Consider the following 16,624-nt stretch of genomic DNA (forward strand, 5'->3'; position numbering starts at 1 on the left):
AAACTCAGACAGTCTTCTCAAAGGTCCGGTCACATTCAGTGAAGTTGCAGCTTGTTGGAAATGCATCTCCATCAATCCAGCCATGATGATGGTGTTTTCTCCTTGCTGATGCCGTTTGCACATGCTGCTGCTGGACCTATCACTGCTCAGGACACTGCTGTTGTCTCTTGACCTGGCATGTTGTTGCTTTTGGAACTGTGTTTCTTGTCTTCAGGGAGAGGTTAATGTCCTTGGAGCTTGCTTTTCAGGATGAGGAACACATGGAAGTGAAGCTGCAAGACAATTCAGCCAAAACTCGGCCTGGGTGTTTCTAATAATGTTAACCTATAATTTTCTTCTGAGTGCTGCCAGTGGAGATTGATCCAGGTCTGTTTCCCCACCTGCAACTGACAGACTGAGACATTTTGATCATTCTCATCGTTGCTTAAACAACACATCATCCCTCTCTGGTTTTGAATTATCCTTTCTTAAAAACCCAGAAAGTGAGATTGTAGTTGTTCTAGGCTGAGAAACACAAAAACCTCTTACTATTACTATTATATTTTCATCAACAACACTCCTATTCTCTTTTAACCTGCAATACCACCTTCTCCCACTAGTTGGAGACAATTCTTGTCACGCACATTTCTACGCTCCACTCTTTCTTTCTTTTCTTTTGTTTTTGTTCCCCCCCCCCCCCCCCATTGTTTTTACAGTTTAACACCCACAAACTAACCTAGTAACTCACTTGTTCAACATTTCTGTTCATTTCCCTCCAGCTGCTCTTCTAACTTTCTGACTGAGTGAACTCTTTGTCACACAGCCATTCTACCTTCTCTGCCATCTCGCACTACCCATCTCACTTTTACCCATAGTTCTTACCATACAGTCACATATTGAGTTCTGTCCCTGGCCGCCCGATGGCTTTACTGGATCCAGCTTCCCTTTACATTCAGAGCGTCCTCTGCAATGGCCTTCTTCCCTTCTTGGCAGAAAAGTGCTAAAGCACCGTCAATCTGGTATTTATTATTTATTTATGGTGCTTTACGCTGCACCATAAATAAATAAGCATACGAATTGCAACCCTGTCTGTGTTGATCCTTGGGTCCTGTGCTACATCTGCGCTATCTACTCCATGTCATGTCACAGTTATCCCCTTGAACCTTCCCACATTTTGTCACATTACAGCCACAAACATGAATCAATTTTATTGGAATTCCACGTGAAAGACCAACACAAAGTGGTGTACACGTGATACATGATTCCACACATTTTTTTACAAATAAATAACTGCAAAGTGGGGATATTTGCAGTTCTGAACCGTAGTAAAGGGACCTCTGGCTAATACGTCGGGTTCCGTGTCGGGCTCGTAGTCGAAAACTAGCATTACTTTGTTGTCTGGGTCAACTTTGCTAGGGAGAGACAGAGAGAGGCGTTGAAAGGCTGCTCCAATGAAATCATTGTTTTGGAGAAAAACCTTTTCACTCTAACATATGAAACAGGAAAAGACTGTCGTGTAATCCCTTTATTTCAACAAAGTAACTGTATTCTGAACACCACCTTTTTAAACGGTAACTGTAACGGAATACAGTTACTCATATTTTGTATCTTAAATACGTAACGGCGGTACATGTATTCCGTTACTCCCCAACACTGTCCATAATTAACCTAATTAACCTGACTGAAACTGCTTCAGGTAATATTTAAGTTATGACATGATCAGATGAGTGTGAAACACAGAGAGACAACACAAAAGATAGGTGAACTGTACATAAATGACTGAGCGAACAGGGCACACAAACATGAGGACGAGACGATGATGTGACCAGAAGCAGAAACAAACTGAGGGCTTAAATAGACAGGATAATGGAAGAAAAGGAAACAAACCTAACTAATGAAGCAGAGGAAGTAAAACTGAACATAATGCACACAGGACAAAAAAGACTATCACAATAAAACAGGAAAAGACACAGAAAAACAAAACAATGACAAAAAGTCTAAAGTCAGAACACTGGGTCAACAATCCAGGTACCATGACAAATTGATTCAACAGTCATTAAAGTTCTTGTACTTAATGACACTTGTCATCTTGGCTAATACTGAAAACACATAAGGGGTGTTACCATGCAAAATGTTTTTTTTTTAGAAAAGTGCAAAGTAATTTCTTTGGAAAATGCAAATATCCACTTGGATGTCTTGTCATTTATGCAAACCCTCACTAGTGCTGCGGGAATGTTCAGACTAAACGAACTAGTACAGTGTGATATTAGAAGTACTCTGAAGAAACTACAGAGGAAGTAAGCCGATCTACAAGTCAGCAGGGATATACCAGTAACTAGCGTAATTTCTTTAATGTGGTAATGATGTGAGAATTTTTTACTAGACAATAGTGGAATGGATTATATTTGGATCTTCACTGGTAAGCCAAATTGTCTTCAACTAAATGTATTACTTATAAATAATCAGTTCCAGATATTTTGTACTTTTTCATCTTTAAAACAAAACCCAGACCAAATACCACAGCTATGTTGTGAAAACACACAATTAACAGACTTCCTCCTCCTTTAATCATATCCTGGCTTACACAGAGAAAATGAGGAAACACACATTGGACCTTGTATTAAATGTATTAGAAGCAGTGATGGGGAAGAGCTGACTCATGCTCATGCAGATCAGTCAGTCAACAAAAATAACAGTGAGATAAATAATGCTAAAAGACTCGCTCAGCAGAGATAATTAAGGAATATTTACTTCTTTAAATAATAGTTGATGTTCATTTCACCGTCTATATGATTTTTAGAATCACTGCATATGTTTACAGGAACTTTCTTCATGATGACTACTGCAGCATTTCCAGGTAAAGATTTTTTTCTCCTCTTTTGAAAACAATCTTTTTAAAAAAATAATAGTTACTCATTTTTATTATTACAAAACCTCCATTACTTAGCGCTGAATCAAAACGGTATCCCGTCTTCAGTCAGTGTCAATTTGTGATTTGTGGAAAGGCAAAAGTAATTTGACTGCTTGCTTTAAATACCCAAAACAGGATGTATCCCTGGGTGCGTAACATACTGGAATTCTTCCTGACCTTTACGCTTAACATGCTCTGTTCCATGCTGCTCATTTACCATGTTACAATCCAACTGCTGGAATGTAGACCTAGAAATAGTGGATTGGTGCTCCAGTGATAACCAGTAGAGTGGAATTGAAAAATGTATGCTGCTGAAATCTGGATCAGAAATGTAAAAAAAAAAAAGTGACCCTGATATAGATCCATATAATATAATCAATAATAATGGTATCGGGTCATCTTGCACATTTGCGGTGCACAAATAAATGAATGAATCTTGAGTAACCCCAAGCCCCCAGTGCAATCTATGAATTTTGACTAATTATGTCTGTTTTTCCCATTGAGGTCATCTTTTTCATAACCTGGCACTAAAGAAGACAGCTGTGCAGTCTTCAAACGGAGACAGCATCGGACTTGCTTTCAAGGCCGTCGATGGCAATAGAGATGAGAACTATCAGAAATCGTCCTGCACACTTACTTTACCACAGTCTGATCCGTGGTGGAGGGTAGACCTGGGAAGAGTGTATACAATTGGTGCTGTTGCGATAACCAATATAGCAGGATTTGAAAACAGGTTGAATGGTGCAGAAATCTGGATTGGAAACTCGACAAACTTCAGTGACCCTGAGCGTGTGAGGTGAAACAGCGTGATACAGACTAACATTATAAATTTGCAGTCAGTTATAGTTCCATCAATTTCTTTTCTTGTTCATACACAGGTGTGCGGTCATCTCTCACATTCCCAGCGGACAGACGTTTTACTTTCCATGTAGCTCTATTGAGGGACGCTATGTCACTGTGTTCCTCCCAGGAAGCGGGAAGGTCCTAAATCTCTGCGAGGTTGAAGTGTACTACGGTAATCACATTTTTATTCTGAAGCTGATACAGAAGCCTGGTAGTTCACAGACTCCCCGGCTATGTTGACAGCCAAATGCGATCTTTAAAATCACCACACAGGGCACCTTCTAGAGAAACTGACTAATACTGGTTTTCCTCCAAGGATACCCATTACCCAATGTGGCACTCAAAGGAGAAGCTGCCCAGTCATCTACACTCTCCTTTGCCACTGCGTCCAAAGCCATCGATGGCAGACGGAACTCGTTCTATAGCAATGGGTTCTGTAGCCACACGGCTGAAGACGAGACCAACCCCTGGTGGAGGGTGGACCTGCAGCGAAGCTTTACAATCACTGCTGTAAAAGTCACCAACAGAGGAGACTGCTGTGCTGAAAGACTGGATGGAGCTGAGATCAGAATAGGAAACTCACTGGAGAACAATGGAAACAATAATCCCAGGTAATGATTAGAAGTTAGTTAATTTTAGAATAATAGAACAGCAATATGTTAAAGTTTACAAGATATATACTATGTGCAGCATGACAACTAACATACTGAGGGCTAATTTTAAACCCCTGCTAAAATTAACAGTCTCCAGTTTATGGTAGTTTCATTTTAATGACAGTGGACAAAATAGCCATAAAAAACCTATTATATAAAAGTTACAAATTGTTTTGGTATTTGATCCCCTACAAACCAGTCAGATTTCTGGCTTTCATAGATTGACTCAGTTCCTATTAGGCACAAATCAGTTAATCAGTTACAGATAAAACTGATCTTAGTTAAGTATAAAGCACACCTGTCCAGAAAATCAATTTCGTCCAGTCCAACCTTTCCACCACAATGGGCAAGAGCAAAGAGCTTTTAAAGGGACAAGACTGCAAAAGGCTGGAAAGAGCTACAGGAGCATCAGCAATAAGCTTGTCGAGAACACCAGACATACGGCCAAATCAACAAACTAGTAATTGTCCGAGCCAGTCTCCAGATAGAAAATCTGTGGAAGGAGCTGAGGCTTTGAGTTGATGTAAAACTAAACCTAAGAAACCTAAAAATCAACTCCTGACATGCTAAAGTTCCTCCTTAGCAGGAACTTGAGGAAAATTGAAAACACCCTGTTGTTTACGCTTCACTGCTGATCGCTTGTAGATGGCACAGTCTTGCTCTGCAAACCACCTAGTTGGGCTGGAGCTTGGCACTCTCATTGAAGCTCTCATTGAAGGAGGACAGTTTTTCACCTTTCACTCTTACTTTGTGTTCCAACATAGTTGTAGGTGATAAGGACAGAGCACATCCTACACCCTTGTTGTCTTCCTCAGTGTTAGATCTTTTTACTTATTTGGGTAATCACTGTGATTCTGGAAATAACCCAAAGAACACATGTCAGGGAATGGAATGTCGCCATGGCAACAGATGAAGATACTGGATATCCTAAAGGCTGCTGGTACCAGCCTTGATGTGGGTTTGGAGGGTTTTGCTTGTTCACCTGGAGGTTTCTCAGACAGTTGTCACTCACTGCAGCAGCAGAGGATTTTAGTGTTTTAACGTCTGTTTCAGCTGATCTAAGCAGTTATCAGTATCATCACTGCCATTCGGGACCCCCTCGGTGCAGCAGATCTTGCTTTTGCAGTCTGTGTCAGCCACTTCCTCCTTCAATACCTTGCCTGAATTGATTCCCTAGATGTGCTCCTGTGTAACAGAATCCCAGCTGCTGCTGCTCTCCTCTCTCTGTGCAGTTAGTCTGTGTGGTGAGGGATGGGTCCATGCTCTCCTGGTTCTGTGGAGAATGCAGGGTCCTTCTTTTGCCTTATCCTCAAACTGAGGTGCTCACATTTCTCCTGAGAGGGTTTGCATCCGTCATGCGATGGAGCCACTGCAGCGGGGCATGATCCGAACAGAGGGTGATAACGAAGGGAGTGGATCGCCTGCTGTATCGCGAGACACTCTTTCTCTTTTTCTGGCACAACTGGGCCGCTGGCCCAACTTATCTGCTGGGTCAAAACTGCCCCCAGCCCACTATTCCAGGTGCTGGTGTGCACAAAAGGGAGGGAAAAATTAGGCATTATTTTTTAATTAATTAATTAATTAGGCAAAATTAGCATTATACAGCAGTTGTTTTGTTTGCTCTCAATTTTGACAGCCCTATTAAAGATTAATATCAGTCTGTACATTCTCCAGATAGCTTTTCTTCGAATTCTTTAATCCTCACTCACTTTTGCAACTTTGTACTTTTGTGTTACTCGCAGCAACAACTCCACCTCATTGTTAGTTCCTTTAACAAACTCAGTGCTTTTCCTCAACATTTTGTCCATAATTAACCTGCATTACTGTAATCCGATTGTTTTTTTTTTTTTTAAAGTAAGGAGTAAAGTAAGGGATTACTATTGCAAAAAAGGTAATTAGATTACTGTTGCTTTCCTGTAAGCACGCTGCGTTACTGCATTACTGCATTACTAAACCGTGATTTTGTTAGTGAGAGTGTCTCACAACAATGATGTAAGCGCGTGTGATGTCCCTGGTATCAGCCTGCAGATCAACAATGGATGACATGGAGTGCAGGAGGGAGTACAACCATGTAGCATTTAAAGTGTAGAAGTACTGACCTTACTTTGAGTTCTAAACTGGTGAAAATAAAGTGACAGGACGTGTTGATTTTATTTATTTTCTGCTGTTATTTTACTTGCATTTATTTGAAAGAGTGAGTGTACACACTGTTATAGACAGTGTTGTTGTTAATGTATGTTTGGGGGCGTTGCACCCCTGAACCTTCAGAGGTTTTTCAGGGTTTTCCCTGCCGGAATGTTATGTGAGAAACAGTTTCCTGTATGTGTTGCGACTAGCTGTGGTTGTTTCTGAAAGCGATCAGTAAACGTCCTAAAATTGGCACTTGAGTTTCTGAACATTTTTATCCTGAGGTTATAACACACACTAAAAAATATTTTATATGCTAGAATATGCAGAAAATAGGTTTAGAGGTTAAACAAATTTCTTCAAGTCAAAGACAGTTGCATATAGTTGATTTTTTTCTTGATGGAATGTGCATAAAATCAAAAGATTAAAACTAACAAAACAAGTTTTTAAAAGAGACTTTTCATTTGATTCAATTTTATATGATGTATTATGCAGAAAAATAGAATTGGGCTGAAAGGTCTATTGCTTCATTATGTATTCAGGTTGTGCATCATGTTTTTAAAAAGTAACTAAGCAACTAAGTAATAAATAATAATAACTACGGGGCGATCGTGGCTCAAGAGTTGGCAGTTCGTCTTGTGATTGGAAGGTTGCCGATTCGAGCCCCGGCTCAGACAGTCTCGGTCGTTGTGTCCTTGGGCAAGACACTTCACCCACAGCCTACTGGTGTTGGCCAGAGGGGCCGATGGTGTGATATGGCAGCCTCGCTTCTGTCAGTCTCCTCCAGGGCAGCTGTGGCTACAACTGTAGCTGCCTCCACCAGTGTGTGAATGTGAGAGTGACTGAATAGTGGAATTGTAAAGTGCTTTGAGGGTCTCGAAAAGCGCTATATAAATGCAATCCATTATTGCACAGCTGATTTAAATGGCTGAATTACCTCCTCAGCATGTCTGGAATTTCACCAGAGGCCTGGTAATGAACTAATCATTTGATTCAGGTGTGTTGACCCAGGGTTATAGCTAGATCCTGCAAGACACCGGCCCTCGAGGCCTGAAGTTGTCCACCCCTGCAGCAGAGCCTGTCTTTCATCAATATGAACTGCGGGTAGGTCCATGAAACTTAAGGGTGCACCAAGTGACAATCGGTTTCTTTCACTTGGTCAAAGGCTGAGCATAGGGTGTCATCACGAGACTGCTCTAATGGAAAATCTTCTACTGACCAAATCACCGGAGCCAGCGGTCCTCATACACTGCCCTGTCAGGTGTCCTGGTTGCCTGCACTCCTGCTTCAGTGTTTGTGCAGCCCTCTGTGGGTCGGGTGCCGCCTTTAGGACCCGGGGAGGCAGATCAGAAAAAAAAGGTTAGTGGGCAACAGCTGCAACTGGAAAGCCTTCAAGAACACCTCGGTTTAGAGTTAGGGTTAGGGGATTGTCACTGATAACAGAGGAGGGGCAGAGCCACAGTGACCCTGAACAGCCTCTCCAACACCTGCGTCTGGTGTTTGGCCTGGTCCTGTAGTCTGTTTAATTGCTGTCTCTGTGCCAATGCCTGTTCCCTGTGCATAGCTGCCATCCCTGCTAGCATCTCCTGCCATCTCTGTTAGCATCTGCACGGGCAATTGCACCGGCTAGGGAGGTAGCGCAGGTTGCAGGTCCGACATGATGACACTGGTTTCTGCACGACTTTGTTATCGCAGTCACGACTCTGGACACTTTGGTGTGATTTTTAATGGTCTTTACAAAGAACAGAGAATTTGTCTTGCGCCATTGTACAGTCTATGGCTGGAAAGCTTACCAGCTTACCTCTCTTCAGGTCCCGGCATCACTGAAAAGAGTGAGAGAATCATCACAAACTGAGGTGCAGCTGCCCTGCCAAGCTCTCTGGCACTACACCTCAAGCCTGCTACTCCTCCTGTGTAATGGAGCCACAGACCACACCTCTGCCACAACAGCATTTAATCTATTATTAGACTCAATTGCCTTCTTTCAAACTGTAAAAGAGCACTAGCCAGCACTTTAATCATGGTTTCCAGCATAGAGCATAGAAACTGAACATTTAACAGTATTTCCTGAAATTCTTTTGGGGCTGATCAATTCCTAACAACGTTTAAATTTTCAGCAATTGATTACACAACAGTGGTCAGTAGATTTCATCACAGTAGATGTCTTTCTGAAACTGAAAGTGCTGTAACTAAATGTAAGTATATTTGACTCACTATTGTCTTATTTGACACCTTGTGCCAACACAGAGCAGCACTTATGCTACTTCAACAGAGGCCGATTATCTTGTTAATAACTTTACTTTTTCCACTCTGTGTGACCTTGGATACTGTAGCTCCTCTGAAAAAGAGAGCCTCAAATCACAGGGACTTGAACCCTGGTATAATTCTCAAATTGCGCACCTTAAAGAAGATAACTCGTAAGCTGGACAGGAGGCATTTACACACGCACACACACACACACACACACACACACACACACACACACACACACACACACACACACACACACACACACACACACACACACACACACACGCGCGCACACAAACACAAACAAACTAAGAAGATTGTTGATTTATGTATCTGTGTTTTTCCAATTTTTGTGTTCTAGGTGCTGAATGTTTGTTTTGGGATTTTTTTGTGTCTCACAGGTGAAGGAAATTGCCGTCCCGGGTTTCCTCCGTGGCGTGAGCGATAAGCAGAGTTCTGTCCTTTCCTTCTAAGATTCCTAATTATTTAAAGTAACACTCAGGTATGCCATTCAGCGTGTTAGTACGAGCTCGGGAGCAGCTTGGGAGAACAAGAAAACAGAGACTGCTTTAGGTTGCCTTCCCAATCGACTCAAAGGTTTATTTGATACACAGCAGTTTATATAGAGGAAAAAAGGTTCGTGTGTCAGCTTTCCCAGTTCAAACCGGTACAGACTAAATAAGGAAACGTCTTCCTGCCTTCTGAGCAAAGTATCCCTTGTGTAGTTTATCAGTTCAGCTGTAATTTATGATCATCCCAGCAAAATACACTCCTAGACATAAAATACAGAGTTCTTTCATTAGTGAATTCTGAAACGAACCACCTAGCCTTTAACGAGCCTTTTCCAGGAGATAAAGAAAAGGGAGGATGGGAGTAAAGAAGTGGTCTCATCTCTGTGGTGTTTTCGACCTTCTGGTACCAGCTTGTGAGTCCTACACATTAATTCTTGGGTCATAGAGAAAGAGAAAAACAACTAGTATATGGGCCTTATTGAGTAACAGTTTTCCTGTATAAAACAATATCCTGTAAATGCTACTATGGTATCAAAATATCATAACAGTTCTCCCCTTTTATCATGAAATGATAACATAATATAAAGACAAATCATAAATGTGAAACAAATCATAAATGTAACTAGTCCTTTGAGGAAGCTTAATATCAAAATTTTAAAAAGAAGAAAAGAAAGAGAAGAAAACGTCATTCTTTTCTTAGACAATCGAGTAATTTACAATCTAATGCTCAATACATACATCAGGATCATCATCGATGACATCTGACACATAATCTGGGTCAATTTGTGCCAATTGCAAATACATTGAAGTAGCTGTACTAGTAGCTATACGGGTTATCATTGAACGTACACAGGGTACCACACAACAGACAATAATCATCAAAAACATGCTGCAACGGTTACAAAGGCTACAATTAGTTCCTTCCATCTTCCAAACGTGTCCTGTAGCCACTTATGTAGCCACTGACCGTGACCTGTATTGGCAATTAGTTCTATCTGCAATGCTTCAAGTCTATTCATAGCTTGTGTGAATGGACCGTTAGGGGCGGTGTTATTGGGAATGAAAGTACAGCATACATCAACGGTCACTAGACCACAGGTACCGGTCCAATTAACAGGTAAAGCTAATCTAAGAGTATTATTGCACATCCAATAAGCGTGTGGGATTGGTCTGGTCAGGCGCGTGACCATGTGTGATTTAACTAACTCCCCCCAGTCAGTATCATTTAAGACACCGTCTGGGGGAACAATGATCGATTCTCTGCTCGAACTTGAACTGTGTGTGTGTTCCTCCAGATATGATACAACTTCAGCCACAGAGACAGCTAGCCATGTCTCATTACAGCGTGCACCTGGGGAGTCAGAGAAGAATGTATAGTTATCCTTTGTATAATCTATGTGTGTGTCTGGGCCAGTTAACTTTAGTCTGCGCAGACATATCATACTAGTATTAAAATGGAGAGGGATCTGTCTTAATGGCAGTGAGGGTTTTAACCTATTCTTAGGGCGTTTCATTGGGGCGCAGGTCCCTGCGGTGTCAGTAGATAACTTCAATAATTCGCCTAATGGAGTCTCAGGGTTAGTTGGTGTGTGTGTGTGTCTAAGTAGTCAGTCGAGAGGGCTCAGAGTCAACTGTAAAGCGTCTTTAAAGAGAGCATTATCTCCGCTGATTTTCTCTAGTCCCTCAGTCAGGGGGAAACCGGATATGGGGTATCCTATATCCTACTATTACCTGTTCTGGATTAGCCTTTGAACAGACATAACAGTTACTGTTTCCTAAATCACGAGCGGCTGTTCTGGCATTTTCATACCAGGCGTTAGCTCCTGTTCTAGAGGGTGCATAAAATGGTTTATTAGTGGCGTCTATGTTGCTATTTACTGATTTTAGGGAACGTAATGAGTGCATTAAGTAGGTGTCTTGCAAAATAGAGCATGAGGTATCGTCAGCAAAATACGACCTGCAGAAATGTGAACATGGTTGCAGTCTACAATACAAAATAGCAAAGAGAAATCCTAAGGTTAATGCGATAGATATGATAAATAACCTAAATATATAAGACAATATATAAGAAAAACAGTTCTTCAGTTGTCTCCTGGCCTGGTCCCAGGTTCGAGAGACACAGAATAAGCGTCGTATGATGACAATGGGCATTTCATTTTTTCCATTATCAGGATGAAATGAGTCTGGCTTTATCAGGTTAGACATCATGTGGTACTTTTGGCTTTCTGTTCCTGCTGGATGTTTGAGTACCTTGTTGTTGTTCTTTCAGACGTTGTGTGTTAATCAGTGATTGTGTGTGTGTATGTACATTGGATCCTGGCGCTGGCTCGCCTGAGATGTCATCTACCCGTGTGTTTATTTGCTCTGGATCCGGGCGCTGGCTCGCCGGAGATGTCGTCTGCTTGATCCGACGCCTGAGATGGTCCGATTGGGCTGGTCTTAACCCTGCTGGCATGAATCCACTGAGGTTGTCCATCTGTGAGGATGCTGGTTCTTCGTCACTGCCAGTAAAGCCTGGGGGCTGGAACACGCGCGGCCTCCCAGAGTGTCCTTGGGTTTAGTGACTTCTCCAACATGCATCTCCTTGTCTCCACTGGTGGAACTGTGGAGGGGAAAGGCTGAGAGAGACAAACTTTCTGATAGTTATTATTCAGTTTTTCTACCAGGTTGTGAACATCAGTGGACAATGCAATATACATCACCTTCTACTAGCGGTGCCCCTCTGGAAGCTGACCATGGTGTTGGAAATAATCTTATTTCAAATGGAGATAATTTGGTTACTGCAGATGGAGTCATTCCAATCTCACAGAGGACTTGAGGAAGTAATTTGACCCAGGTCATTAAAGTTTTAGCACACTTTTGAATTACTTCTAATGTGAATGAAGATCCTCTATCACTGTTAATCTGGTGAGGTATTCCGAATCTGGGTATTATTTCATTGCTCAACTTTTGACAGACTACTTCTGCAGTTTCTTTTGAGGTTGGATAAGCTTCTACTCATTTACTAAATTGATCCACTATTACCAGTAAGTACTTGATGCTTCCTTGTACTGGCATGTGTGTAAAATCAATTTGTAATGTATGAAATGGAAAATCTGGTTGTGGTAAATGCTGATGTTTTGCTTTTGAGCTACCTACATTAGTTCGTGCACATGTTAGACAGGTTGCTAATATGCTTTTTACTGCATGCAATGTTTTCTCAATTACAAATCTTGATTTTATTGCCCCTATTACCCCTCTTTGTCCGACATGACTCACACCGTGAAAATGTCGGACAAGGACTGGCATCAGGGAATATGGGAGGGCAATCAAACGCTTAAGATTTTGTATAAGCCATCTCTGTCATCTAAGGTACAGTCATTATTCTCCCAATAGGTGTAATCAGATGCAGAGGCTTGCTCTTGTATGAATTTTAAATCAACATTTGTTTCTAAACAGTCTGGGAGTGTAACAAGTGGCAGCTGTAGGGGCACAGATAATACTTCCTGCGGAGGTGGGAGCTGTGATGCAGCTGCAGCCTTGGCTGTCACGTCTGCTAAGGCATTACCTGTTGCTTCGTCTGTGTCAGCTGTACTGTGTCCCTTCGTTTTTACAACTGCAATGGCCGATGGCAGCTGTATAGCCTGAAAAAGTCTTTGAACAAAATCAGAATTTAGCAATTTATTTTCCATCAGCAGATCTAAATCCTCTCTGTCTCCACAATGTGCCAAAGTCATGCACAACGCCAAATGCATAGCGGCTGTCTGTGTAAATCGTCACATGCTTATCCAAATGTAGCTCACAGGCGCGTATTAAAGCCATGAGCTCTGCTTTTTGTGCTGAGTGAAATGGTAATGAGTGAGCCTCTAGTATGATGTCAGGCAATGTCACCACTGAATAGCCACAAAGAAATGAGTTGTCATTCGGCCTTGAACAGGACCCGTCCACATAAACCGTGGCTGAGTCTGAGATAGGTGTTTGCTCTAAATCTGGACGTGGTGCTGTGGATTCCTGTATACGTGTCATGCAGTCATGATCGTCAAGCCTGTCTGAGCCATCCTGTCGGTCAGAAGAACACAGCATAGGATCAATAAATGTGCTGGCGAATTGGGTGTGCTGCTCGCTTTTATAGTGAGATTTGCATATGTTGTGTAGTTATGTTTGCTAGAATGGTCGTGACCTGGTGATTGGTGTGTAGAATAGTGTCATGTGAGAGTGTGAGCTTCTCGCAGTCCCTTATCATGATAGAGCAAGCTGCTACTGCCCTCAGGCAGGCCGGCATTCCTGAACAATTCAGGCAGCACCTTTGAGTGGCGGAGGTCAGCACTCCCTGTAATGCATTGAAAGAGGCAGTCATTTCTGTGGACCACAGTATTCGAGGAGGCTTGTCTTTTTTACAACAGTCACGCAGAATGTGGTCATGAAAAGAACAGTCTGGTATCCACTGTCTGCAATAGTTCACCATGCCCAGGAAGGACAACATTTCCTTCTGTGTAGTGGGCCGAGGGACGGAGGTCACAGCTTTGACCCTGTCTGCAGTCATGGAACGTTTTCCGTGAGACAGTGTGAATCCCAAATATTGAACAGAAGTCTGACAATACTGCATTTTCTTTGCTGATGCTTTGTGGCCAGTCTTTTGGAGGTGCTGGAGAAGCATGTGTGTAGCAGTTTGACATAGTTTTTCACTTTCAGCACAGAGGAGGAGGTCATCCACATGTGGATCAGGGTGCAGCCCTGGAGGAGTGAAGCACCATTGAGAAAGCAGCAGAGCTGTCTATCATGCCTTGGGGCAAACGAGTCCAAGTGTACTGCTTATTTCTATGTGTGAATGCAAATAACGGCTGTGTGTCTTCATGCACAGGTACTGAAATCCACCACGGTAAAGTGTGTATGCAATGCATGTCAATATGCTGTGAACATCTGAAACGAGAGGTGGCAGAGGAATGTTGACTGCATTAATTTGCCTTAAGTCTTGTATGAAACGCCATACGCCAGGTTTGTTAGGCTTTGGCACAGGATTGACAGGAGTGTGGGCTTTATTGCTCCTGTAGTCAATAAATCTCCTATCATGACATCTAGGGCTGCGGCTTTTTCGGCAGAAATGGGATGTTGCTTGACATATACTGGCTTGTTGTGTTTTAATAGGTGTACGTGATAAAGTGTACAGTCAATAAATCCTATATCATTCTCACTTTTAGACCACAATGTCATATTCTGGTATTCAGCTGGCAATGTAACTGCAGAAATAGTACAGTAGATAGGGTAGGTTAGATGTATGTGACGACATGGTGTAGTTATGTCATAAACTATGTCTGAGTTATGTGACAAAATCACTGTTTGACCTTCACTTGTGTGAGCAGTTATCATGTTGTTGAACAGTGTGAGAGAAACAAAAGTGTGGCTCCCAGTCATGGGATTACCTGTTAGTGGCGTCTGTACACGTTTTTTTTGGCACAGTGTGTGACATAGAGTACCGGACAAAAAGGATGTTGAGTTCATTCTCTGCTGAGGGTCCAGCTGACACAGAGGATGTTCCTTCTCCATCATGTCGGTACATAGGGCAGAGAAAACATAAGCTGTTATCAGTGTCAGCAAACATTTCACCCTTTATGTTAAATGAAATACACAAATTCATTTTTGCTCTGGGTGTCTGCGGCTGCTGGAAAACTGAGCTAAATTTGCACCTCTAGCTTGTCCAACAGTGCATAAAGCGTTTTATGAATACTAGGATAGATTCATCAGGCTTCTGTTTACACATAGTTACTGCATTTAAGTCAATTTTGTCTCTGGACATTGTTAGCAGGAATTTCTTTAGATTCTTAAAGAAATTGGTGATTTTGTCATTATTTACCCACAAAAACTCTGCAGTTGTGGATGCTTTATCATGCTTTGGGTCTGTTTGTTTACTACCGCGAGTGTTGGCGTGAGGACCTTTGTCATTCCGGCTTTGTTTTTCCTTTTTTCCTTTTAGATAAGTCTTTATTAAAGTTCGGGTAACAGGTATTTCTTTAGCTACCTCTAAACCTCTAGCTACGATATCGTGGCGTTTCATGTGGGTGTCTATTGTGGACACTGCCTGATGCAAAAGTTTTTCTTCATAGTCGTCTAAATTGTTTTTCATAAGTTCCTCACATTCTTCTTTCAAAAGTTTTTCTCCTTTTTTATGTTCTGCTAATTCTTCCTTGCGGCGTATATATTGTTTTTCCTGATCCTGTTTAAAGAGATGGCTAAGATCCGTTGCATGTGATTCAGATTTTTCGTCGCTTTCTTTTGAGCTGGTTGGATCAGAATGCTGACATTGTTTGCGTGCAGCTGCGGCAGCAACTATTAATTCGGTCTCATCTTCGTAAGGCGGCGGGGCTGTAGGCTGAATGGCTGAGCATGCAAGACTAGCTTTTCCCGCAGTAGATTTATTTTCTTTGCTAGAGCCTGCACTAGTTTTATTTGATGTTAAAGCATCTACACCTGGTTCCGGTCCCTTTTTCCATAGTGGTAACATTTGATGTATCACGTCGCGGCATTCTGTCATATATTTTCTACAGGACTTTTTAAGCAGACTACTTTTCTTATCACAAATGATATTCAACATTTCTACTGACCTGTTTTCTGGCGATAATCGTTCGGGATAAGGCTCCGGAAATAAATTAGAATGCATTGAACTTCTTAAGTTGTAAACAAAGTCAGTCACATAAGCACTCCCGCATGTTCTGGATACGTGATCATGGACGTCTTCACCGATTCGCGGACGTAGGTTACACGTAACCGGAAATGGGAGTTGTACTGAGCCGTTATTTGAGACTTTATTTTGTATTTTATTAATTTTTTGGTTTTACAGGTACTTTAGATTTTTTATCGGACCTGTCTGTGGTCTTTGAATAATTCTGACCCATGTTCAGTGATTTCCAGAGGGGTTTACACGCTAGGAGGATTTAGGTTAGTATTTTCGCTGCGGCACAGCTGAGGTCACTTTAAATTTATTGCTAGCAATTTTTTGTTTGTGTGAGCAACTCTCACTTAGCGAGCAACTTCCCGCTTAACGAGCAACTTCTCGTAAAACAACAGGCAACTTCCTGTGTCTTTCTGCTTTTAATTTACTGCTTTTAACCCTTGTATGGTAATCGGGTCTGTGAGACCCGTTTTCAGTTTTCTTTCGTTTTTTTTTTTTTTTTTTTTTTAACAAAATTAAATTAAATTATTTACTAGCTTTCTCTGAGGGGAAAACTTCTCACTTTTTAACGTGCGTTTCAAGACAACAGGCAACTTCCTGTGTCACTCTTTGGTGAGCAACTTCTCACTTAACGAGAAGTATTTAAGACAACAGGCAACTTCCTGTGTCACTCTTTCTGAGCAACTTCTCACTTAACGAGAAG

The 16,624-nt window shown here is 41.8% G+C and overlaps 1 protein-coding gene across 1 annotated transcript in view; it reads left to right on the forward strand.

The window, feature by feature from the left end:
* Positions 1-2,373: 2,373 nt before the first annotated feature.
* The window catches only part of LOC147335256 (uncharacterized), a 30,486-nt gene continuing 16,235 nt past the window's right edge, over positions 2,374-16,624 (forward strand). The window contains exons 1-5 of the mRNA XM_086277292.1: positions 2,374-2,398; positions 2,801-2,836; positions 3,395-3,686; positions 3,769-3,905; positions 4,050-4,344. Coding sequence (XP_086133418.1) covers positions 2,374-2,398; positions 2,801-2,836; positions 3,395-3,686; positions 3,769-3,905; positions 4,050-4,344 — 785 coding nt within the window. The remainder of the gene's footprint in view (positions 2,399-2,800; positions 2,837-3,394; positions 3,687-3,768; positions 3,906-4,049; positions 4,345-16,624) is intronic.

This window comes from Aulonocara sp. 'chitande type north' Nkhata Bay, linkage group LG3 (genome assembly GCF_057382095.1).
Source record: "Aulonocara sp. 'chitande type north' Nkhata Bay isolate Kocher_YH1m ecotype deep benthic linkage group LG3, A_spYH_male_GT1.1, whole genome shotgun sequence".
NCBI classification, from domain to species: Eukaryota; Metazoa; Chordata; class Actinopteri; order Cichliformes; family Cichlidae; genus Aulonocara; species Aulonocara sp. 'chitande type north' Nkhata Bay.